Genomic DNA, 24,802 nt, shown 5'->3' on the forward strand with positions numbered 1-24,802 from the left:
GGCCTGTTCAAAGATCAAATGTTAACAATGCCTTCAATTCTGATGACTCTGGAGATCCAAATCAAATAAACTCCCATTACAAACTTGAATAGCATTAATTGACTTATCAGACCTGTGGTTTCTTCTGTATTTTGACTGTACAGCTTCCCTATGAGAATTCCCGCAGAAGTAAGAGAAAAGCATATAATATTGTTTCAGTTTTCTAATAAAAAGGACAAGAGAACTCTAGGAACAAGAGGACAACTTTCAACAATTTATAATACAGAAGTAATTATTCACATCCAACAATGGTTTCAAAATTAACAAAAAGGTTACTATATGAAGTTTCTTGATCTTGCTTAGTAGTTAATATAAATACAGTATCTCTAAGTCATACCCTTTTTACCACCTCTGGTAATTTTTAAAGAAAAAAAAATCTCTGTATTACCTTTATTCTTCACATTTATAGGCATAAGGTTTTGCATGCACACTCAGTATACCAGAAACTGAACACAAAGAACATCTGTACATAATTTAAAATACATTAAAGACTCCATGAATAAATCCTTATCAGTTTGAGTTTATTCAGAAGCTGCTGTTTTAAATAAAGAAACATTAAAATCCAATAAATGTGGATGAGGATGAAGAGGAAGGTGAAAAAAACGACCACAGTGTATTGGTATTTTGTCCCTCGCAAATCTCTTTCATGTCAGTTGAATCTTTGTTCTCAGAATAACTAATAAAACCTACAAAATCTGAATTCCCTTCACTTGTCTGAAATAATTCCCAAAGAGTCTGCACAGGCGAACAGTGGTCTTTCATTTCTTTAACAGACAATTCTTCAGCTTGCTTTACACACAACTCCAGCTTCTGTTTCCGATTTCCTCTTTTATGTCTTCCTGAGGAAAATTTTACTTTTCTATGTAGCTTTCCAGAAGGTGAGCTATGTGCACAATTAACAGCTAGTTCATTAAGTTCTTTATCTGTAACAGTATGTGGTAGCTTGGTCTTCAGACCTATAGTATGCTCTGTCTGCAGGGGATCATCAACAAAATCAATATATTTTTTGTTAAATGATGAAGTGGCACTTGTTTTCTTCAAACATTTTGCTGGTAAAATAACAGTGTTATTTAATTTGCGTTTTGACTGTGATGTATTTTTGTCTTTTTCACTAAAATCAGTGCCTTGGGCATGAGTACATAATGTAGGTATATCTGCCTGTACACTTTGTAAATTCTTTCTATCTAAATTTACTTCAGTTTCAAATGCTTTATTACTACAATGTTCATAAGCTTCAGGTAAGTTCTCTACATATGTTGCATTGTCTCTGTGGGGAGATAGCTGCACTAAATCTGGCGATAAATCAGTCTTTTTTGAGGCTGTAGTACAGGAACCTTCCACTTTACCATTTTCATCATCATTTCTGAATTTACTTACTACTTCTGAAACACAAGACAGATGACATGCAAGAATCTGACACACTGATTCAGAACAAGAAGGATGTTTTTGTACAAAACTTGAGGATATATGTTTATAATCTTGCTTTAGTGCCTGTATTTTTTTATCTTTCCAGGAGTAATGCTTCAAAGAAATGTTCTGCCTTTTCAGCTGATCTTTTAGTTCACCTGTATTAGTTACACTTCCGGTAGTAGGAGAAAAGCATCCCATACTACATTTTGTCCTAAAATTAAACAGGTTATAACATTAAAAACTGAAGGAAACAGATTATATAGCAGACTACTTTAGGAACATATCTAAGAAAGCAATAAAAATAACAAAACAGTTTTTGTTTGGTGCTTAAAAGAATTCATTTGCTATAGTTACCCCCCTTTCACAGGACTGGAAGGTGCATATTCATGCTGGCTTCTGCAGATTGTTATGGTTTTAAACTACTCAGAAGTAAAATAGTCAAGTCTACTTTCTACAAAAAACTAAATTCATCACATTAAAAGGTATATAAGTTACGCCATTAAAATAAATATTATGTAGAATGGCAATATTTTTAAAGGCACTTAAATAGTGTAACCTTTCAGTTTAATCAGATTTAGCATTTTTGATAAACAACCTTAACTTAACCTAACCATTTTTAAATTGCAAAGTAAAAGGCACGGATGGTGGTGGCAGTCAGGGAGAGGGGCAAATAGAGACAAATCTGTCCTGACAGACACCAGTGGCTGATTTCTGGTTTTATTTACATTAACTACAATTTTTTTTTTTTTTTATCAGCTTCACTGGGAATAGCTTGGTCCCTGTTACATTTTTTAGAAAAAACATTAAAAAAAAAAGGAGGATTTCAACATCTAAAATCCTCTGGAAACACCACAGAGCAATCTAAAACTGCCATATAGTTCCCTTGTGTGAAGAGATATGGTGCTGACAAGAGTACATTTTCTGGGAGGCTGTTCATTTTAGAACTTGAATTTTAATTTGAGCTGAAACAGATTAGATGTGCAGCAAATCTTCTCGCCAAAGCTTGAAGGAAGAACAGCTTGATGGGGATTGATTTTCTTTTGAGAACTGAATTTTGTTAAGGTGTTACAGACTAGATTATTTTTCTATAATTATCAAAAATGATAGAATAGGTGGATTTTTAAATATAAAGTTCAAATTTATTATAAATTGAAAAAGCAAAGTAAATAAATAGGGTTAATACTCAAATAGCTTATATCAGTTAAAACGGTACCCCTTAGCTCTCTTTCTACCTTGTTAATATTTGGCAAATCCTGTGAAACAGAAACAACTGTTGCTATATACCAGATTTACACACAGCAGACTATTTTAAAAGAAAAGGTAATACAAATACATGTCAGTGATTTGTGAGTAGTCCTTTACTAGACTTGTAGTCTCTGAGTTGTATCATTAAATCTCCAAATGTAGAAGTTAGCTAAAGTTTTTTTTTAGGTTTGTAAATGTAAATTACCTTTTACTTTTCTGTGTTTCATTTCCATATTCCACAAAGTCATAAACAAATTTGGAAATGATATCATCCACAACTTTATACTGGGTACTTTGTGCAAAGTTTTGGTGCTGTTCACTTTCCAGGTGCTGAAAATTGAAAAAAAGTCAGAAGAAGCATCCAATACTGCAGGTACTCATATTCAACAAAATGTCTATGTATATATTTCCACCAAAAGTGATGTCAAGAATACCGATTAAAAAAAATTCCTGATGCCATACGTAGAAGAGTGCTCTGAGCATTCTCTCTCTCTATTTCACTTACAGTTTGGAGATCTTCGAATTTCTTCACACAGCATTCACAATACCCTCTCTTTCTCTTGTCCTTTAGAGGGAGTTGCACAGGAATGCCACCACAGTCTTTGTCACTATTTGTTTTATTTCTGTTAGCAGAAAAAATAAACAAAGAATCTAAATGATCCGTCTACAGCAACGGTAGGCAACACTTTTTGGCTGGAGTGCCAAAAAAACACACTATGTCTACCTTGGAAGGTGCCGGAGTGCCGGCATGCCAGAAAAACAAAACGAGGGCAGTGGGTACATGGCAGAAAGCACCGCATATTAGTATAGTTAATAATCATAAATGTTGCCCCCTTTTTTTTTTAAACAGTAAATACCAGATTTTCTAAAAATTGTAAACCTAGTGACAATAAATAAAACTTCTGATACTCCCTTTGATCTTGTATATTCATTTTGTGTGGGTCCTCCCACAACAGCCCCCCAGCCCTGCTCGTGCCCCTTGTCCCACACCCAAAGCCCCTGCCCCCCAGCCCTGCTCGTGCCCCTTGTCCCACACCCAAAGCCCCTGCCCCCCATCCCTGCTCATGCCCCTTGCCCTACACCCAAAGCCCCCACCCCCCAGCCCTGCTCATGCCCCTGCCTGCTGCTGCAAGCTCCACACTGCCCCGGTCACACTTCCCCTGTGTACACGGGAGCACCGTGGGCAGCATTCAGGGCTGTGCCTCTCGCTGCTGCCCCTGTCTACAGGTAAAGTGTGGCCAGGACAGCGGGGAGCTTGGAGTAGCAGGCAGTTTTCTGCGCCCCCCGCTGTGCCCTGCCTTGCTGGGTTCCACACACTGCTCTGTATAAATGGCGGGGAGTGCAGCGCAGTGGGGAGTATCGCTGGCATCTGCTACCTCCCTGGAGCCTGGGGCTGGGAGGCAGCTGGGGCAAAGGCTGGGGCCCAGGTGAGGAGGCAGCAGCTGTTTGCAGCCTCCCGGGTGCAGCTGGCCCAGGCTTTGGGCAGCCTAGGCTCTGTAGCTATCAGCAGCTACCCAGAACCTGGGGTCTGGGGTAGCTGCTGCAAGCCACAGTGCCCAGGCTGCTTGCAGCAGGGCTTGCAGCCTCCCAGCTGCCTGCTGGGAGCAGCCCAGGCTCCCAGCTGGCAGCAGCTACTCAGAGCTGGGACCCGCTGCAGCTGGGAGGCTGAAAACATCTGCTGCCTCCCCACCCCAGCCCTGGCTCCAACACGTGCCAAGGAAAATGGCCTCACATGCCATGCTGAGCACACGTGGTGGGGGTTGCCGACCCCGGTCTACAGGGAGTGAGGCCCTAATTCTGCTTGTTACAAAATGATCAAAAATGTTAAGAGAATCAAACACCTTAAGAAATCACTCCAACCAGAACAAACAAAAAAATGTTACCCAACTTGCTCAAAAATATAGACTTGATATATTTTATAAGCAAATGAAACAGTGAAGTTAGTAAAGGTGTTATTTTAAAAAGCTTCAGAGATGAGAATTTACTACTGAGCAACTGACAGAATCAAAGGAATAATGCAAAAGGATAAAACAAATCATTTTCCATGCTACTATAATCATTATGTGGCTCAAATAGTGATGTCAAAGTATTCACTGTAATTCATGAATGTGTAAAGGTAGACGTCTGTACATGAAAGTCAACAAAGAATTCTACTAAGCAAGCCCATAACTTGGAAAAAAATCCTAATCTTAATAATAGTCTGCCTATTTGCTACTAGTATTTCTGATCATTTCAGTCAGGCCAGCAAAAGGTAGAGATCACTTGTTTGTTAAAGCAAGCTCCGTTTGGCTGAAACCAAGCAAAGCACATCCATCTTCACCCAGGTGAATCTCCCTGTGGCCTCTATTCTACTGACTGAATATTCCAATTCTGCTTTCAAGAAGCTGCCTGTATGAAAGGAAATGCCCTAATATATCCTTGATCTTTCTCTTATATGTAGGTGGTTTTCAGCAACTTTGTTTCCCCCATTTCAAGAACCCCTGACTGGTGCTCTACAGTGCTTTCTTTAACATCTGCTACAGGAACATGTTGGGATGCGGGTGAGACAAAGATGTTATCTTAGCAATAAGATAACAGCATCAAGCTTGACATCTTTATATCAAAGAAGTGGCATCACGTCCATTTGTAGACAGAATAACCACCTTCTTACTAATTCATACTACACTACAGAAACTCATATTTGTAACTATAAATCTTGATTACAACCCATTACATGCAACATTGTTCTGAAAGCACTCCAAATAGTTCAAAATGCAGACATAACCCCCCCTCCCCAACCAAACAAACCCTGAAACTATTTCATTTACAGAAGGGGTGTCAAGTTCAGTGGCTGGATGAGGGATGCCTTGCTGGTCTGTGGGCTGCACTGGACCTTAAGACTAGCCCCACATGCCAGCTACAGTCTGGCTCCATTCGGTGCGTACCCTGGATTGGCCCTGCATGTTGCTTGTAGCATGCAATTATATGTGGCACCCACTCTGGACTGGTCTTGTAGGCTGGATCCAACACATGCAGCTGGCCTGTGGAACTGATCCAACCAGCCATGGTCCCAGCATACAGGGCCAGTCTGGCATTGGCACCAGACTAACCTTGCACACTGCATGCTAGAGTCCCACACGCAGCACTGCAGGCCAGATGATAGGGCTCTGCAGACTGGATCAGGCCTGCAGGCCATATCTTTGACACCCCTGGTTTACAGGTTAAGAAGGTAATTATTTCTAATTTAAGTAGTTGGGAGAGCTTAGAAGGGGAGTGGGCCATATAAAGGGAATTTGTAAATCCAAGGCGTATTCTAATGAATTCTACATCTTTAGTACTGATCTACAAGATGGGATTCGTGTAGTGCTTCTACAATGTCCTGTTGCATTATATTTTTTCATTTTCCCCTATAACCACATGTACTACAAATCAAGACTGATAAGGTGCCATGACGATATCAATAGATAGTCACCAACTGTGTAATCAGTTATGGAAAGGGGAAGTACAGAAACTATTATATTAAAAGAGTAAGTACCACACACTACATTTCAGCCCAAAGAACATTATGAGAGTTTCCAAACATAGGAAAAGGGTACTATTGTGAAGTTACTTTTTCCACCAACCATCTCTAGGTTTAATACTGTTTATGTTATAAACACCTGTGTTAGAAAGTTAATGCTGTAATTAGTAAATATAAAGAATCAACCTTTGCTCCTGACCCTAAAGTGCCATGTAGGTATTTAAGGCAGAAATCACATGCCTTTTGGCAAATTGCATAACTCTGAAGAAGAGTGCTCAAAATGAAGCCTGAACCCAAAATATGGCACAGAAGTACACCCTCCACATAAGTACAGGCAAAGATACTGTTATTGCTTATGAGCTCATACAAGAAGTATTTAGAGCGTCTCTCAAGGAGAAATGACTTCAAGCTTTATTAAGGTGGTGCTTGGGTATGTTTTTCTGTTTGACCACATTTAAGTTTATATGTAAAACAGCATCACAATGACCATTATGAATCAGGATGATAATTTTAATAAACAAATGTAACCTCTTTGTTACATGCCAATAAAAAGTTTAAATGAACAGTTCTGGAGGCAAGCTCATTCATTTATCTTGATGTACTTACTGGACAGCATCCAGGAAGAGGATAGAATGAAGCAGTCAGTAGCAGACAGAGGAAAAAGTCTGTCACATCCTGTACTGACCCACAGCTATAGTAGAGGGATGTATTTATGGATGCTTGCATCTGTACATCCAAGAAAGGACATAAAGAAAGGATAAAAAGGTAGAGAGAGATGGACACACTGACAGTTACTAGTCCAGTTAATCTACCAAACAAGACAGTTAGTTATTAGTATCAAATATTGTGTAATTCAATATAAAAGAGGGTCAATTTCTTTAAAAACTGAAAAACAATTTAAAATGTTTAACCTTAAACTAAGTTCTTGACAAACCTTTGTTTAGACTGAATTTGCTTTTGGCTGGCATTAGTCTTCTTATCTGCCTCAAATGGACTATAAGGCTTTGGAGCAGAATAGTTGAGAACTGGAAAGCTGGATAACTGCAGATAAAATGGTCTGTAGTGGCTGTATTAGACAAGACAATATAAGCACTATAACTACCACATATGAAATAAAGAAATTAAAAGTCATTTAGAGTAAATTAACTATAACCTTGACTTCAAAGTGAATATCAAACAGTTAGCTATCATGGGCGTATGTGAGATTTTACTTTTTCCTTGCCTCTGAATTTGTTTCCTTATGTAGGATTTCTCTCCAGTGGCCATGTCCAGATGTGTGTGGATGCTTGGTCCCCTGAGGACAACTAGCAGTGGTGCACCTTGCATTGTCACTAGTTGTCTCCAGGTAACACCCATGCCATGTGCGCTAGTGTGCAGCAAGTTATCCCAGGAAGGGTAGGGGAGGCTGGGGGCCTCGGGACTGCAGTAGTAGTGATCCTGCTGTGTGGGAGTGCGGCTCTGGCCATCCAGGCTCCAGCTTCAGGCAGCATATTGCTGCCACTGTGTATAGCTCCACTTTTTTTCTATGGGTTTTTTTGACCCCTGGATATCCACAGGTCAAAAAATCCTTCTGCACTGCTCCTTTGCAGCGCGGAGAACAATAGAATGAGTGGTATGTGGCACCGCAGACATGTCTGCGGTGCCACATGCCTCATAGCTGGACTCGTCTGGATGCAGCCTGTGTCTATAGCTATACTGTGCACAAAAATCACATGCACTGATTCTGTCCCTCCCCTGCACGTAGCCTTGGAAGTTGGCTGAAATAAGCTGTAAATCTAAAAACTACTCCGATAAGAAGTATATCCATAATCTTAAACAGGACACAGCAGCACTTCTAAATACCAAACCATCGGTTTCTCTGCAATTTTATATCTTTGTACATTTCTCAATTTTAACAAGGGAAAATGAATCAACTCTAAAGGAGAAGATGGACGAGTGAACATGTAGATAGTCAAATATTAAACTGACAATAAACTTTCTTTTTCCCATTTTGGCGAGTAGTGCATGCTTCTGCAGGCACTTTAAAGTGCTGGGAAAGTTGGGATATTTGGAGCGCTTTAAATGCATGCCTAGCCACATGCAGATTTACTGTTTTCAAAAATCAACTTTGTTGAGCACATTACAGAGTACACTAATAGATCACACATAGACATAACAAATAGTACTTACCAGCTTCTGTCTTCTACCTTCACAAATGGATTTTTCAGTCTCCCTGCTTAGGGGTGGGGGAGAAGAAATTCAATATTTTTCTCCATCCAAAAATAAATTATAATAGCGCACACACGCTTATTCAGCTAATTTTCAAAATCAAATCAGTCAAATATGCACATGAACTCTTCGTTTCCATAGAATTTTTATGTAATTTTCTCAGTATGATAATTGATAAGGGTACTCCCCCAGACAAACACTGAATTTTTAAGCATACAGAAAACGAGACAACATGATATCTCTTCAGACATCAAAATACTTACTTTTTGATTTCTGATTAGCGCATCGTTTTCCCTAGTTAAGAGGAAAAAAATTACTGTGCAGTGCTCTCCATTTAACTCCAAAATTCAGCTGCAAATTTTAAAACATGCATCTTTGTGTGAAATCACAATTAACCATATATTAACTAATAGACAAATTAGACCAAATATTATAAAAATTGAGCCACTGTTTCATGAAGAAATATTTTATTTTAGCTATGCAAAAAATTAATTAAGAATATTATTTTCATTTAACAAATGAAATTGGGGAGGCAGCAAATGTTACAGGGCAAAGGGTGGCCTTACAGCCTGGCAGCACAGCAACTTCCCCTGCGTGTGCTATATACTGGGCTGGAGGAGGAAGTGGGTGTGGGTGCATCTGTCTGTGTGCATGTGCGTGTGTGTTCCCCTGCCCCAGCATCCACCTTAGATTTCCTTAGAAGTAGTATGGTCACCCTAGTAATGAGTGGTGTCTGCTGCTACATATTCATGTTATTTTTACTATAAATTGAGATTGTTACAACAGGAAATTGCCGTTAGAAAAGTAGTAAAGAACATTACTAGTTATATAACTAGTATGGTTCTATGTACCAAATTATTAATAATTTATGTAATTAAAACAAACTTGCAATTGTTCCATATTATATTAGTGACTCAGTTATCTGCACTACAGAAAATAGTCTACATTGTAAGATATTAGATCCTTATATCTACTGGGGAAAAAAGGGTAATTCAGATTCTAACTCCAAATATCAAGCATGATAGCTTCTATGACAGCTGCATAGAATTTGGCAAGATACGGACAGCATATTATTGGAGTAAATAAAACCACTACAAGACTTAAAAGAACGCTGATAAACTAATGAGTTAAAAATTATTTTAAATGAATTTGTAATAAGTTTCTGTACTTTCACTACAGTTCATACAAATTTGCACCCTTAACTTGCATCTAAGAAACAGCAGCAGCTGACTAGTAATGGAAAGTATGGTAGTTCCCTACCACACATGGAATGAATACTTTGAGTACACTTTACTCAGTTGTTAGGCTAGGAATTAGGAAACTTGCTGAGAGATTAGGATTATGTCACATGCCGTTACAGGTCAGTTTTCCATGTTTTATTGTTACTCTGGGCTATGTTGCTGACATACTGACCCTAAAACCAATCTCTCTTATCCTGGAAAGATCATTCCAGTATAGCTGGGTTGCTTCATCATCAAATTTAAGGCTTTTATATTTGCATGGCAGGGAATCAGGGCCATAGTTAGGATGGCCTAAACCAAGCCACTATATCAATGCAGTTTTTAGCTTCTGGGATAGAAAGAATGTCCTGTTCAGAAAGCCCTACTGCTCCCGTCTCCTGAACACACAATCTGAGTGCAGCTCCCAAAACACTATTTTAATTAATGATATTGCAAATCTATTTTTACAATCAGGCTCAAAAATACTGCAAATCTTTTCTTTATTATTTAAAGGATTTTAAAGTAAAAACTTAAGAATCCATTAGACATAACACTGATCAGAAAATTAATCTTCAAATAAAAGCATATTAAAATAAAAAAAAAATCAACCAGCATCTTTATAGGAAATATTTAACTTGCCTACATACTTATTTGTTAATAAAGATTTCAATTACCTAAAGATCAACTTACCACATCTTTGCCTGAAGTGCCTTCTTTCTTGATCAGACAGAACTCCTTTTTCTTTTGTTCAATATAATTTTTAATATCTTTAAAAAAAGTTACATTTTGTCAATTTCTTTTTCTCCTATTTGAAGGTAGTTGTTGTTTTTAACAATAATTTTGAAAATAAGAATAAATCTTGCAGATAAAACAAATACAATGAATTTTACCAGTTTAGAACACACAGAACAAAAGTATTTACCATCAACATGAAGTATCTTCACTCCCCAACTCAATGCATTGGACAGTATGCTACCTGAGGGGATTAATTCCTATAAAACAATAAACTTAATTAATATTTTTAATAAATGCAATACATTCAGATATTTGAGGCAAACCAGTACGTGAGTCAGGCTGAGGTCTTCCCTTTCTATTTCCCACCAGGGTTAAGTACAGATGGTCAAAAAGCCTGAGACTGAATCAATTCAATCTTAGTCTAAACTGTGTAGATTGAACCAATAAGCAAGTGAACAAACACCAATTTTGACCAGAAATGCAGCCACTTGCCTGCAGTGGCTCAGGCCAGAAGCTGGGGGGCACTAGAGTATACCTCTGTGCTTGGCTGGAGCAGATAGCTTGGGCCAAAGCTAGCCCATCCACCCTGTGAGGGAGGATTAGCAGGGGAGGAGCAAAGCATCCTGGGAAACTGACTTAACCTGAATTTGGAAGGGAACCCGATAGTAGTTCAATAAACCAATTTAACCTAAATCAGTTAAGTCTGATATTACATCCATCCAGGTTTATCTTAAGCCAGTTTTGGCCATTTTGAAAGTGGTCTATATGCACTGAATAGGGATGCACCGATAAAGAATTTTTGGCTGATACTGAAGGTCGATTATTAACCCGCCATATTGGCTGATACAGATCCGATATGCAGCCCAGTAGCATGGAGAGCAGCGTCTGGCCAGTAAGTCTGGGGGAGGGGGCAAAGGATGTGGGGGAGGCAGTGCTGCCCAGCTAGGGTGGGGGATGGAGTTGCAGGCAGCTCATCTGTAGGGTGCCGGGGGCAGCCCCCGCCACTGTGCACACCTCTCAGGGAGGCATGGGGGGCATGTGCCCCCTGCATTTGTGCATGAGGCAAGGGCAGGCTGTCCATTGCAGGCTCAGGGCCAGGGGCTGCACCAGCCTCTTTCTAGTGCAGGAGCTGGGTTGGGGCAGGCAGGCAACAGTGGCTCTGAGAGCAGGGGCTATGGCAAATTTTGGGATGACTGTAGCCCCCCTCCTGTAACCCCCTCTTCTGACACTGCCACCACCCACCTAGCCCCCCCTACCAAGAAGAGGATGACGCAGCCTCCAGCCCCCAAAGGGCAGCCTGCCCTCACACTTTGCACAAGTCGGGGGGGCACATGTCCCCATGCCTCCCATGGGCATGCGTGCAGTGGCAGGGACCACCCCCCACCTCCCGATGAGCCGCCTATGGCTTTGTTGTGCGCCCTTCCCTACCCAGGCAGCGCCTGTCCCAGCCCCAGCCCCACTCCTTCCCCCACCGTGGGGGCTTTGATCTGCCCACACCCACACCCCTTCCCCCCCAAAGACTTACTGGCTGGACAGTGCTCTCCAAGCTTCCAGGCTATGTTCCTGGCCATGTGCATGCTGCGGCTGCATGCGTCATTTACTGGTGACATTATTGGCTACACTGGCCAAAAAAAGCCAATTGCTAATAATGTCAATTTTCCTTTTATTGGTGCCAATCTGATATGGACCCATACATGGGTGTACCTCTTGCACTAAACTTCTGTTGTGTTACAGATCTGAACCAGTTTCTGATTACTTATACATTATGTGTAACTTCTGTCCCTAGCACAAAAGACAAGGAAGACTGTTCTTCACTTGCTTTAGCTGACTTCACACAGAGCGTTAACAGATGTACCCATTACTGCTGGATCAAGAATGGACAGGCATGCAGTTTATGCAGCTACCCAGGACACCCTGCACAGCAGGCAGCTGGTATTGCTTCTTGACAAATAGGTGGAGGGGGAGCAGACAGGTAGCCTGTATGTCTTTAACAAATGATTATCTCAAGATAAATGCAGAAAATGAAATAAATTTTAAAACTTCATGCATGTTACTGCTGATTCCTTTAAGGATATTTTTCCACCAGATCCATGAAGTCAGCCCAGTTTTTGGGGTTATGCCATCTGTGCACTACTATATATTTTTAAAGTTCTATTGTATGTGTTTTGTGTAGCCAAACAAATCTTCTAAAAAAAGAAAATGACAGTAGCCTTTCTCAGTTCTCCAGGAAATATGGGAAAATAACCATATGAATCTTGAAACTGGTCCTGAAGGGACAGTGTGAAGGTGAATGGAAGCTTAACACCTAGCTGAGTATATCCTATTCTGGCATTTTCCCTTAGAGCGTTACTCTACTTCTACTACCGGTCACTACTTTCTAGTACAATGAAAATCTGTTCTGTAATTTTTACTAAATCCAGTTCTGTGAATTATTCATCTTACCTGCTCTTTGATTGCTTTTTCAACTAAGGATTTTCCTCTACTCACACGTACCTATATCAGAGAAACAGTGCATATTACATGGAGGACATAAGAGCTCATTTAGATGCAAGTTTTAATTAAAAATGTTTTTGTACAAACCAAAAATACTTAAGATAGTGCATCTTAAACGCCTCTGTTACACCAACAAACTATTATATATATGATGATACGTTAATTTTTTGCTAGCTATTTTTTGAATATCTAGCAATTCACACTCTTTCTGCAGTGCTGTTCAGACATATCACTACAGTTGACATTTTCACTGTTAAGTAGTCTGAAATATTAAAGGGTCATTTCCATCAGCGATTATTTTGGAAAAAGAATTTTGACACAATACTATATCATAAACAGCTTAAAAATCTAAAAACAGTGTTGCTACAGCAACTGTACTGCTATATCAGCGTATTCCACTTTAAAGTGTATTCAGCTTTCTTTAAGCAGACATACATATCGCAGGATCACTCTCAGCCTAAATCAAATACTATTTAGAACATAATTAATTTATAAATATTTTCATTGCCACAAAAGCTTACTGTTTGGATTGCAAAAGCCTACTTCCCAGAATGTTTCCATTTTTTATCTTATACTTTTGTTAAAAAAAATATAAAATACTAAAAATACAAGGACTTAGTATGATTAGTTTTCATGTCTCCTATTACCATGTGCAAATGTTAAGAATACAAGTTTTGCTGACTTTCCAGAAGATTACAATGCATATCAATGTGCTGTTCCCTTTGAGGAATGTGCTGAAATTGTGCTTTGAAATCCCAATATTAATCTTTTGTTATTTAACATTTCCTAATAGAAATTAGTATCTAATAGAAATTAAACAGTACCTAATAGAAATTAAACACAAAAGGGAAAATGCTCTTTTAGGTGGGTACAGCCTAGTCAATCCTCCACCCCTACTGCATGGCTCCTCTACAAGAAAAACTGTAATATCTAGTTTCTGAAATTGGGGGCCACAGAAGTTATAGAGGGGTACCTTGAGTCCAAAAATGTTAAGGAGCACCGCTATAGCTGTTGCTATTACCGGACCAAGTTAATATTGACTGAAAGACTGTCAATATTTGATTTTTTACTATGAGCCAATAAAGCCCCCAAAATCTTCTACCAGTTTTGATGAATACTAAATAAACTTGACGTACTGTCTTCCCAGTAGGAAACTCACATTGGAGTGATGTTATGAAAGCTCTAGATATGTAACTACAGCCACTAGGTTAATAAACTGCTGGAAACAGCTGATACCATCCCTTCTATCATTCACATTGGGATCAAAAAACTGTTCACTGAACTAATTTAATATAATTAGTTAAAAATAAATTTAATACAAAATACTTCATTTAGGAAAATATTTTTGAAGTTCTTAACAATACTGATGTTTAATCATACTTGTACAAATTAAGATAGAACAACATTTTCAAAGACTGGAGACCGCCATGCTGTATTCAATGTGGAAGAGCCCGTGCTTAAAACATATTTTTCAGAACCATTGTTAAGTCTTGGCTGATTAAGTCAAGTTTAAACAGTGTGAACAAATTAAAGCCTCTGGTTTTGGCAAATCAATTCACATGGTCTCAGGGAAGATTAAGCAGATGTAATCAATTGTAGTTGAATTGCATTTTTTTATTTTTTTTTTATTAAGAAACTTACTGTATCCGCCATTTTAAATGAACTTCTATCATCTCGATCTCTTCTGCTGCTAGGATGAAGTGAACTGTTTCCTCCATAGTGGGCAGATTCTGGGCTAGGAACTGGGGAAATCTGTCCAAGGCTCTGAGCAAATTTGGCTTCCTTTTTATTAGAAATGAGATAGCTGATATCCTTGCTGAGAAATCCCTCCACTCTCTTAAAAAAAAAAATAAAAAAAAATCAGGATATATTATCACTATTATACTTTCTAATTTTAGTTACACCAAGCAAAAAGTTCTACAACAGACGCATCAGGAATTCTGAACTGCAGTTTAGGAAATGTTATATTAAGAGAAAAATGTTCCTAAAGATTAAATATGATAGTAAGTTTTGGTACCAGCCTTACCTCCTATGATAACACTTTATTTTCAGTTGTGAAATTTTCATTATCAAGATTGAAAATTTACATGCAAGATATTTGTCTTATGTGGGCTGGTGTGTGTGCGCGCATGTGAGAGAGAGCGAGCATACACACATAACCATATTTCATTTAAATAATTCAATCATTTGAGAGAATGAGGTTGGAGAACAATACTTTGTTTTACTTGGAGTAAAACTTTAGATCACTTTTATTTGAAAAGTTACAATGCTCTGTTTCCTCAGAGAGACTTGCAAGACAAAAGGGGTGAACTGAGTAGCCTTTCTGGCAAGGCCTTTTACCATGACATTTTGGCCAAATTTGCCAAATCTGTTGAAAATGACTAAGCACATGCTGCTTCTGGCAGCAGTTTAATGATAGATGATATATTTAATGAGGGCTTTTTTGTATGCAATTATAAGATGGGGGGCTTTGCTGGGGGGGGGGGGGGGAGGGTCTAGTTTTGTATTCAAGTATGTACGGTACTATTTTCCTCGAAGGATCCTGCTGCATCAATATAATTTGAATGGCGATTGTTTTACATTCTTTGTTCGGGATAAAAACTGCTCCTCTGCTACTTCACACTACTCAAGTTTTCTTCTGAAGGCTGGGCGTATTAATTTCCTCATAGGTTTTTCTGTAGTGTGCTGCTCATTACTATAGTATCAACATGATTCAAACACATTAACCAATCCTTACAACACCCAGTAAAATAAGGGGTATTATCTGCTTCATTTTAGAAAAGGAGAACAAAGGCAAATGTCTGTTTATTTTGGGTGTCCAATTTGAGACATCTAAAAGCAATTTTTAAAGATTTCTGGTATGTCCTTTTCTTTCCTTCAACCTGTTGGATAGACTAGAGGCCATGTGCCCCAACACCATCTTGCTAAGCCTTCAGCAAAACCTTGCCTCAACCAGGACTCAGCTTCTAGCAGGCCTCCCTCCCCTTGCAGTCACCTTCTTCTAGTTGAACAAGGTCTCAACTTCTAACAGTCTCTCTCCATTCCTAGAAGGTAATAAATACTAGGCAAAGACAGTATCAGGCTTGGTTAAGCTGCCAAACATATAATAAGTAAGAAGTTTCAAGGCCCTTGCAGATCACAGCTGGAAAATGGTAAGTCAAATGACAGAGGTTTAACAATGAGTGAGCACTAATTAACATACAAAGTACTGAAACAGAGTATACCAAGCATGTTTTTTTCAGCTAGTTTTCTTATAAAACCATTAGAATCTAATTGTTTTTATAGTTACTCAGCAACATATAATAAAAGTACAAAAATACAACTGTTCTATCACACCTTGGATGTTTAACTCCTGAGCACAACCCCTCTGCCAGAATGTTTAATCAGCTGGCTGACAATTTTAAGACTCACTAGTTATACTCATATTAAATTTGATCTGGAACCAACTTCTAAGGGAAGTGGCGCTCGCTCCTACCCTGGGGGGTCTTCAGAAGGAGGCTAGATAATCACCTAGCTGGGGTCATTTGACCCCAGCATTCTTCCTGCCCATGGCAGGGGGTTGGACTTGATGATCTGCTCAGGTCCCTTCCAACCCCACCAACTATGAAACTATGAAGAATACTATAAGTACCACGTGCAGCAAGTTGGGGGAAAAAGCTGAATCCAGAGGGGCTGGGACCTGGACAGTCCAACTATTCACAACACAACCCCCAGTTTCTTCCACTCTAGACCTTCCAACTTCTATAACAAATAAAGCAGCAGTCCTACAATCACATTCTCCTTCACAATACTGACTCATTCCTAGGGCAGTTCATACTCAGAACTACAGGAAATGAAGACTACCACAATTCCATATACTACCTAAATATATACAAGTCAGTCAAATGGAATTCTAGTTGATAGTATCCCTTTATATCTACCCACGGTAGTCAATATAGCTTTCAGGAGAGCAAAGAGATTAAGCCGCTCCTACTAACTGCCGTAATTATAGAAAATCTTAACATTTTTACTGCCATGTTTTTACTAACATTTTTGTGCAAATTCACATTAAGCCAAGTTTAAAGTGGACTAAACATTTTCAAAGCCTTCTGCATCGAAGCTGTGAAACAGAAGCTCCATCTTATATTGGGCTCAGAATAAAGTGCAAGTGTTTTGTCACACCAAAAATGCAAAGTTTTGAATTTTCTGCCAAACATCTATTAGAATTGATACTCAGCTCAAACTCCAAATAGTTAACCCACAACAATGTAAACAGTAAGCTGCAATATTAATTTGAAGACATGTCAACCAAACTTAACTACTGAGCGGTAAACAGAATTTTTATCTGAATTATGCTCGTTTTAATAACAGTAAACATAATAATGTATTATAATTTATACAGTGCAATAACTGTCTAGTCCTCCAAATAAAAAAAAAAACAGCCCTCAAAGAAGTTTTGAGTAGAGGTGTCAAATTCTGCTCCCATATGCCCTATTGTAAAGCTGAAACAATTTTATCGATACGATTGAAGTTATTACAATGGAGTTACTACATAGTAGTGCGATAACTGAAAGTGGAATTCAGCCCCAGCAGGTTACTAGCTACTAGCACAAAAACAGTGATGAGAAAAAGTTGGGGGAAAAGAAGCGAAATGATGGAATAAAGTTAATTGGGTTGTTTGAAATATACATTTAAAAAACTAACATGAAACTATTAAGGTATTTTAGGAATGAAGTATTTTTGAGGCCTAAAATAAGGTCCAAATCTTATATGTTTAACTTCACATGAGAATAGTTACTAGTAAAGCCAGTAAGACTATTACCTACACAAAGAAAGATAAGCACAGATCTAGATATATTGGGAACTATGAAAGCCTTAGCTTTGGAAACAAAGCTAATGCTTCTACTGCCTCGCTGCTGAAAGTGGGACTGCTGCTAAGAAACAAGCCCTGCCCACATACATAGTCCTTCGCTGCAAGTATCAAGGCCTAGCATTCAGGCACTGTAGATAGCTTAGACTGGCCCACATGCCAAGAGCTGCTCTCAACAGGGCCAGCCCATTCTATACTGTGAAACCTGTAGCCACAGCGGGCCCTGCAGCTAAGGGGCCCCCTGTGCCCGACTGCTCGTCACCCCCTCCCCCACCACCAGCTTCATGTCTGGTTACTCACCACCCTAACCCCCCCACCCACATTGGCTTCTTCAGGGCAGGGGGCTCCAAAACTACTTCTTGCAGGGCGTCCCCAAAAATTGTGGGCAGTCCCTGGCTCTCAGGGTCTCCTAAAACACAGAACCCGAGACCAGCACTGGAATATTTGTTCAGGGCTGCTCTAATCCATGGGTCTTGCTTAATTGCCAGGTTTTGGCATATATGAATCAGAGCCTGTTTCTCAGTAATCAGTTCCAGCCTAAGCAGGAAGACAGCAAGGACACAGCCAGGGAGGTTGTGTAAGAGTGGAACTGGTTACTGAATAAAGAGAGCATTCTCAACCTTCCAGCAACATAGCACAGAGTAAGCACAAGGGGTTAGTCAGCAGGTACAATCCAACATGCTGACCCAGCCCTGTGCACCAAATCTAGCCATGTAGGCCAGATCTGGCTGCAGAGTAACCCCATGCACTGGTGTGTAGGGATGCGTCATCCCCACCAATCTAGAAATTCAGCAGGTGAGCAGTGGCAGCATTAATTGCCATTACTCTGGATGCAACATTTGATGATAAACTCACTGTAATTTTGAAAAATGTCTCTAAAGCTTATTCTGTTTGAATTTATAAAAATGCTATAACCAAAATGCAAACTGCAAAACACCAAATTATTGAGAATTAAGATGCTGAATTGTAATCACAAAGAGGTACACATAATGAAGGACTTGAATAGTTCCACTGAAGTCAGGAAGACTGTTAGTGGCCGTAATCTTTAAGCACATGCATAAGTGTTTGTACCATCAGAAACTAAAACTTTTTATCAAATATTTTTCTTTTAGCAGCATGTGTTGCTGCTTCAAAACAAAATTACTTCAAGGTCAACAGTGACAAAACTAATTTTTCAATATGTTAGCAAAGTATTACACACTTTTTTTTAACATACTGTGATCAAAATGTTTAAAAGCAGGAACCCAATATCACTTCCCCCCCCTATATTTAGGCACCTGAGGGTGCAATTTTCAAAACCATCTAAATGATTTAGGGTCAAGCTGAAACTGATGAGGAGCATTACCTAACTAAAGCATTTCTGTTTTTTGACTTGAGGATGCCAACTATATTTGTAAACAACAGCAGCTTCCAATATATCGAGGCCATTTGTTTAAATCTTTTTCATTTGTGTTTTTGTTGCTCTTACATCATAGACATTAATGAGGCTTTTCATTTGTCCTTTTCACCACAAGAAAAAAAAATCATTTTGAGTGTAAAACTTGGTAGAAACCTTTTCCTAAAAAAATATAAAATCCTAAATTTTATTAACAAACTAAGTCTGGGCATAGATATAGTCTGGCCAATTTGATATAGATCTGATTTTTGGGCCCGTGGAACACATCTATAACATTTTCTCTAATAAAAGTTCAGATCAACTTCAGATGCAACTTCTCAGCTCTTCAGCAAACAAGGCTTCAAGTGTCTCAGACTGTGTATTCTCCATTTTTGAGTGCTTTATTAATGGTAAATCTGAAACCTATGGAGTGACTTTTCCAAGCACCTATAGGACTACACTGACAAAAAGCCAGAGTTCCGATTCCAGTTTAACCATGATTTAAATAAGCAAACAAGAAACTTGATTTAAATAAATTTAAATCTTGCTTTCTCTCTCTATTTTAGTTATTTTCCTAAACAAAGTTTCAGTCTCATTCAATCATGTTGATTTCACTACATTTGTATCTATACATGCTTATTTAAATAATTATATAGCTTTACCTGTATTTAATCAGATTTTAAAGTTAGAAATGGCAAATGATACATTTATTATTTTACAAAATAATTCCTTTTTTCTGTCTCCAACTGCATTTTGATAGAAAAGAGTAGCATTAAAAATTCATAAAATGGATTTTAAAACTATTTATATTATGTAAAAACTACTTAACTATGATGCTTATAAAAAGCATTTATCAAAACATGTTTTCCATTTAAAAATAAATGATTTGTTAAAATAATATATTAACTACTGTTAGCAAAAATACACATTTTTTTATCTACAAAGGCCAGATTTTCAAAAGTATTCATATACCTGAAGATACTAAAAATTCCAGTAGGGTAGCGGTCTGAAGTGCTCAACTGCCAATCAGACAGCTAGAGCATCAAAGCTTAGGCTTCTTTTGAAAATTTTACTTGCCGCCAAAATTTAGACATTTTTGAAATCCTGTTTTTTAGGTGCCTTAAATACTTTTGAAAATCTAACCTCTCATCCTGTTCTTCAAATCTTTAACTCTAGTAGATCTAATCTTCTACTATTTTTTTTATTTAAAGAAAAATAAATTTGCTTTCCTGCTGCTTCAGTTTCCAATCAAATTCTAAATCGTGAACAAACTAATACAGATGGATAACATCCTCTGCACCTATTAGCTAAATCAGTGATGTACTACCTTTTCCCCTCTCAGGCCAGATAGACAGTGCCCTGTGCGCGCCGGGTCTGACCCCGGGTCGCTTTCGTCGCTCTGCACGCGGGCTGTGGCCAGCAGCCCGGGCAGGCCGGGTCGGAGAGGGCGGGCGCCCAGCTAGAATTAGGCACAGACACGTAACGGTTGATTTTAAGATTATTTTACTTACACCGAGATGGTCGTGGTGTAGGCTGAGAACTTGCTTGAGTTGCGGTTACAACAAAAACACGAACACACGTGGAGGTTGCAAGGCTCCACGCAGACAGAACACGAACAATCATGTGGAGCTTGCTAGGCTCCACACAGACAAACTCCGGATGTCCAGGACAAGCGCGCATTAAACTCATCGTTACGTCTTATAGTAGGCTCCGTTCGAAGACGGGAAGAGGTGGGCGGTGGATCAGGCCGCCAAACTCCTCTGAGCGACACACAGGGTTTTTATTACCCTGCCGCGCACACCCAGAGTCCCCACGAGACAGATGCGGAGTCCTCTTCGGCTTGGGTGGAAACTGCTCAAGCCTCTTATACGGCTAGCAGGCCAATCGCTAGCCGCCACGTGTGAATAATTCAGAACTAGCCAATTGCGGGGCACAAATTTGCATACGACGAGCGGGAAACCTTTGCACCGTGCATTTCTGTGCTGCAAAGGAAATGCACCCTGCAAAGATCGCTGCAAAATGGCGGGAACACTTCCCTGCACGCGGGTTCTCTGCGCAGCAGAACTCCTCCGTGCAACGAAGCTGTATACCCACGGGGATAATTCTTAGTGCCGAAGCACACACAAAAAAAATCGGACCTTTGGGTCATGACATGCCCCAGCTGCTCACAGGCCAGATCTGGCTGGCAGTTCCTATCAAGTGCCGTTCGGCCATGTGGAGGGGAGGGAGCAGCCCGGCCCCAAGCCAGCCCTGCAGGGGAAGGGGGCATGGCTTGGTCCTGTGGAGAAAGGGGGCAGGGCTCGGCCCCAACCTGGCCCCGAGGGGAGGATGGGGTGAAAGAAGGGGTAGGAGGGAAGAAAGGGTGTGGCCCAGCCCCACAGGGGCTCTCACAGGCATGTGGGGCTTGAGGTTTGGGAATTTGGCAGGGCAGGGAAGGTGGTCATATTAATGGCTATTGCTCCCCTGCCACCCACCAAATTTCTTGACTTGAGAGAAGCCCTCCAGGTCGGATGCCAAGGCTCTCCAGGCCGCATTTGGCCCACAGGCCAGAGGTTGAGAACCTTTGAGTTAAACTGAAACTAAAATTAAGGCCAAAGTTTTTCTGTGCAAGAGGAACAAAAAGTACTTTTGTTTGAAAAAAAAAAAAAAGTAAATGACAGTGCTCACCCTTTAGCAATGACGGACAAATAGTATGTAACACTGTGGCATACTTATAAAGCCTGAGGAGAACTCACAATCAGTTTTCCTATAATACTGTATAATTTTAAAAAGCATCCCCTTTAACTCATAAAAAATTTTAAGGGGACTCTCCAATTAACCACTTTCATTTAAGTGATTTTAATAGTTTAAAGGAAAATTAGACTTTAAGATTAAAATTATATTAGGTAGCAATTCTAATAGTTGCACTTGAAACAAATGTATTTAATTAAAAAAGTAGTGCCATTAAAGGAAAAAAAGGACCAGATTTCACAACTATTTGCCAACAACAAAGGAACATAGAGACTCAGAACTCATGAGATTCAATTTCAGATTCTGGAGATGCATGTTCTGTAGTGCGTCAGAGACACTGCTGTTGCTCTCTGCCCCACAAACCTCCTTTAGTCCATTCCTACTCTGCTCCTTACCAACAATCTACCTCCTGCTTGTGTCTTTTCTTTCCATTTACACCCCTGAAGCTTGTGGAGCCATTTTATCCAGCCCATGGAGCTGGGGGCTTCTGTAGTGTTTCACTGTCATGGGGCTCCTACTGCAGAGAAGCAGTGGCATCACTGCAGTGGGATAGGTGACTAGTGGCAGTGATGCAAGCTATGTTGGAAGATGCCCCTGCTCAAATTTAAATACCATTAAAGCCACACCCCCACTATAAAAACTTGCCAACCCCTGTCCTATGTCATAGTTCCTGCCCTTTGTCCATGTTTATGTCTAGGCCCTTCCACTACAGCCAGTACCAACTCCTTCTGGCTCCTGAAACTCCCACAGCCACCATGTAGCGGTTTTCTCTATCTTTTCTCACTTCTATGCATTTACAACAACCTGCTTCAACCTCCTTGTTCCCCAAGTGCATAAGACCTGAAGCAGCAAAAATAAGCAATTGCAGAAAAAGTCCTGCTCAGCCCCTGGAGTAGAGACTGGAAAATGTAGCTGCCATACACGAAGTGCAAAATTAACATATTCCAGTGGCTAATAAAGCTGGAAAAATTTGACAAGATTCCACAAGGACACCAAAAGTACCAGTACCAGCACAACCTCCTTGCCAATCTTCAAGTCCGTCCTGCAGACCATGGAGGCAGCAACATTAATTCTTTTTCTTATAATAGCTTCACCAATAAAACATGGGCAGAACATTTTCTTGATCTCAATTTCAGAAAGAACTGAACATTTTTAGCTGAAACGTTCAGAAAACCCACACAGAAAAGAAGCAGAGGTGCAATATGGGAAATGTGAACTCAAACAGCTAAACTTAGGCACCGTATATGCAAATGAAAAGGTGCAGGCAACCAGCAGCGCTACAAGCTCTATCTATAACAAAAGAAATATTGAATAGAAAACAATTGCTTGGTAACCTCATGATAAATAATCAGAGGAATATTAAGAAAAATAAAGTCACTTGACATTGCTTTTTTAAAAAGTTATTTCTTTTTCATTTACATGCAGGACGTAATGAATTTGAAAATTATCTGGAACTTCCCCCCATTTTGTCAAGTCTGTGCTTTTTAAACTTACCCCTCCTAGTTCCTTAAGATCCTTCTCTAATTTTTCAGAAATCACGCTGGACGGCACATCGAGGTAAAACACCTTCCCGTAAAGTGGCTTGTACTTGGATTGCTCTGGCTTGGCTGCGTCTTTCTTCAGAGTTCTCAGAGAGGGCCTTGTTTTGTCTGTTTTTCCTTGCATGTCACCTGCTGCCAAAAGGTAGAGGATATCATAAGGGTAGAACTTCAACACAAGAATGTGTTGTACTTTAAGGCCCAATTTAAGTGTGAACGAAGTTAAGCTTAGTTTCTAAATACACTAGCTTCAGAAACTGAATCTGGCCTTTAAGATGTACTAAAAAAGGACAGAAGCTTAAGCGATAGAGTACCTGGCCACATAGCCAGTAAGTACCACAGCATGAAAAAGGCAGGCAAGGGTCTCTGAGTAAATGTGCTCTCTTTTATTAAACCAACAAAACAGTTGGAAAAAAATGTTCTCTACAATCTTTTGGCCACAAACAAGGGACCCTTCTTCAGGCACAGGGAGAGTCGGCTGTGTTGCGCGCGCTCTCGCAGATGCAACAGAAACCAACACACAAAATGCAGGTCTGTGAAAATGCAGATGGTGGCAGTGAGAATCCGAGGCCGCCCAGGAGAGCAGACAGCAAACAGCCTCTGCCTCAAGACGGGTGTTTGCGCCCAAAAACTTGCAAAGAACAAGCTATTTAGTTGCTCTAATAAAGGATATCGCATTTACCCAAAAAGCCTGGTCTGCCCGTGTGCTGACACCCACACCCCGAGAGCAGGTTCGCGATCTCATTCAGGAGACATTTTGGTCGGCCTCCGGCGGATTGTACAAGCAGCAGCAGAACCGACGGTACCCACCTAGAAGGCCTAACCCTGAAAACGTTTCTCTGCGGGCTCCCGAGCGCCGCTCCACGTCAACTGCCCTCGGGGTGGCGCGGGACGCGGCCCGGAGCCCCGGGCAGGCGCGCGCGGCCTCCTCCCACCCCGCCGGGCCCGGGGCGGCACTCACCGGGCGGTGGGGCGCGGCCGCTGATTTTCATCGCGAGCGGCCTCATGGTGCCAGCACTGGCGGGACCCCCGCGCCGCCGCCGCCTGCGGAAACAGGTCGCCCGCCCCGCCCCTGCCGGCCTCCGCGGGCAGCGTCGGGCCCAGCAGCGCCGCCCCGTGAGGAGGCAGCGAGCGCGGACTCCCCCCCGCCGGGCCGGTGAGTGGCGGAGCGCCCGTGCCCCGCTACCCGCCGGGCCGGGAGCACGGGGAGCAGCGAGCCCGGCCCGGCCCGGGGAGCAGCTCACGCGGGGTCGCTTGTCCCGGCCTTGCCTCGCGGCGCGGCGCGGCGCGGCGAGAAGGGGGGAGGAGCCGCGGCCTGCCCTCGCCCTCCGCTCCCCGGGCTCCCCTTGCCCTGCGGGCCTGGGGGTGACGGCGGCGCGGCGCGGCGAGGCGGAGGGACGGGTGTCGTAGGTGGGCTGGGGCCTGCTCGGGCCCCCGCGGGTGGCTGCTGTGCGGAACCGT

At 40.9% G+C, this 24,802-nt stretch overlaps 2 protein-coding genes across 7 annotated transcripts in view; one reads left to right on the forward strand and one right to left on the reverse strand.

The window, feature by feature from the left end:
- Nucleotides 1-240: 240 nt before the first annotated feature.
- DBF4 (DBF4 zinc finger) lies at nt 241-24,387 on the reverse strand. 6 transcript variants are annotated; one of them, XM_019497910.2, is made up of 12 exons: nt 24,303-24,387; nt 23,298-23,476; nt 14,491-14,685; nt 12,799-12,849; nt 10,544-10,613; nt 10,312-10,388; nt 8,665-8,695; nt 8,363-8,405; nt 7,128-7,259; nt 3,200-3,317; nt 2,900-3,024; nt 241-1,660 (listed from the first exon to the last, which is right to left on the reverse strand). In XM_019497910.2, the coding sequence occupies exons 1-12, from the start codon at nt 24,346-24,348 to the stop codon at nt 595-597; spliced, it is 2,133 nt and encodes a 710-aa protein (XP_019353455.1). In that variant the 5' UTR covers nt 24,349-24,387; the 3' UTR covers nt 241-594. The 6 variants fall into 6 exon arrangements, with proteins under 6 accessions (XP_019353455.1, XP_014458646.1, XP_014458648.1 ...); XM_014603160.3 differs by having other exon boundaries at nt 8,363-8,408; XM_014603162.3 differs by having other exon boundaries at nt 8,363-8,408; nt 23,298-23,473; nt 24,303-24,375.
- Nucleotides 24,385-24,802, forward strand: part of SLC25A40 (solute carrier family 25 member 40) — a 40,040-nt gene continuing 39,622 nt past the window's right edge. Inside the window, exon 1 of the mRNA XM_014603224.3 lies at nt 24,385-24,497. The gene's annotated coding sequence lies outside the window, so the exon portion shown is untranslated. The remainder of the gene's footprint in view (nt 24,498-24,802) is intronic.

This window comes from Alligator mississippiensis, chromosome 5 (genome assembly GCF_030867095.1).
Source record: "Alligator mississippiensis isolate rAllMis1 chromosome 5, rAllMis1, whole genome shotgun sequence".
Taxonomy (NCBI): Eukaryota; Metazoa; Chordata; order Crocodylia; family Alligatoridae; genus Alligator; species Alligator mississippiensis.

Coding starts and splice junctions, on each gene's coding strand:
- DBF4 (XM_014603160.3), bottom strand. CDS start 24,348: ATGAGGCCGCTCGCGATGAAAATCAGCGGCCGCGCCCCACCGCCCG. Junction 10,614..12,798: donor AAAAAGCAATCAAAGAGCAG/GTAAGATGAATA, acceptor ATTGTTTTATAG/GAATTAATCCCCTCAGGTAG. Junction 3,025..3,199: donor AATTCGAAGATCTCCAAACT/GTAAGTGAAATA, acceptor TTCAATTTTCAG/CACCTGGAAAGTGAACAGCA.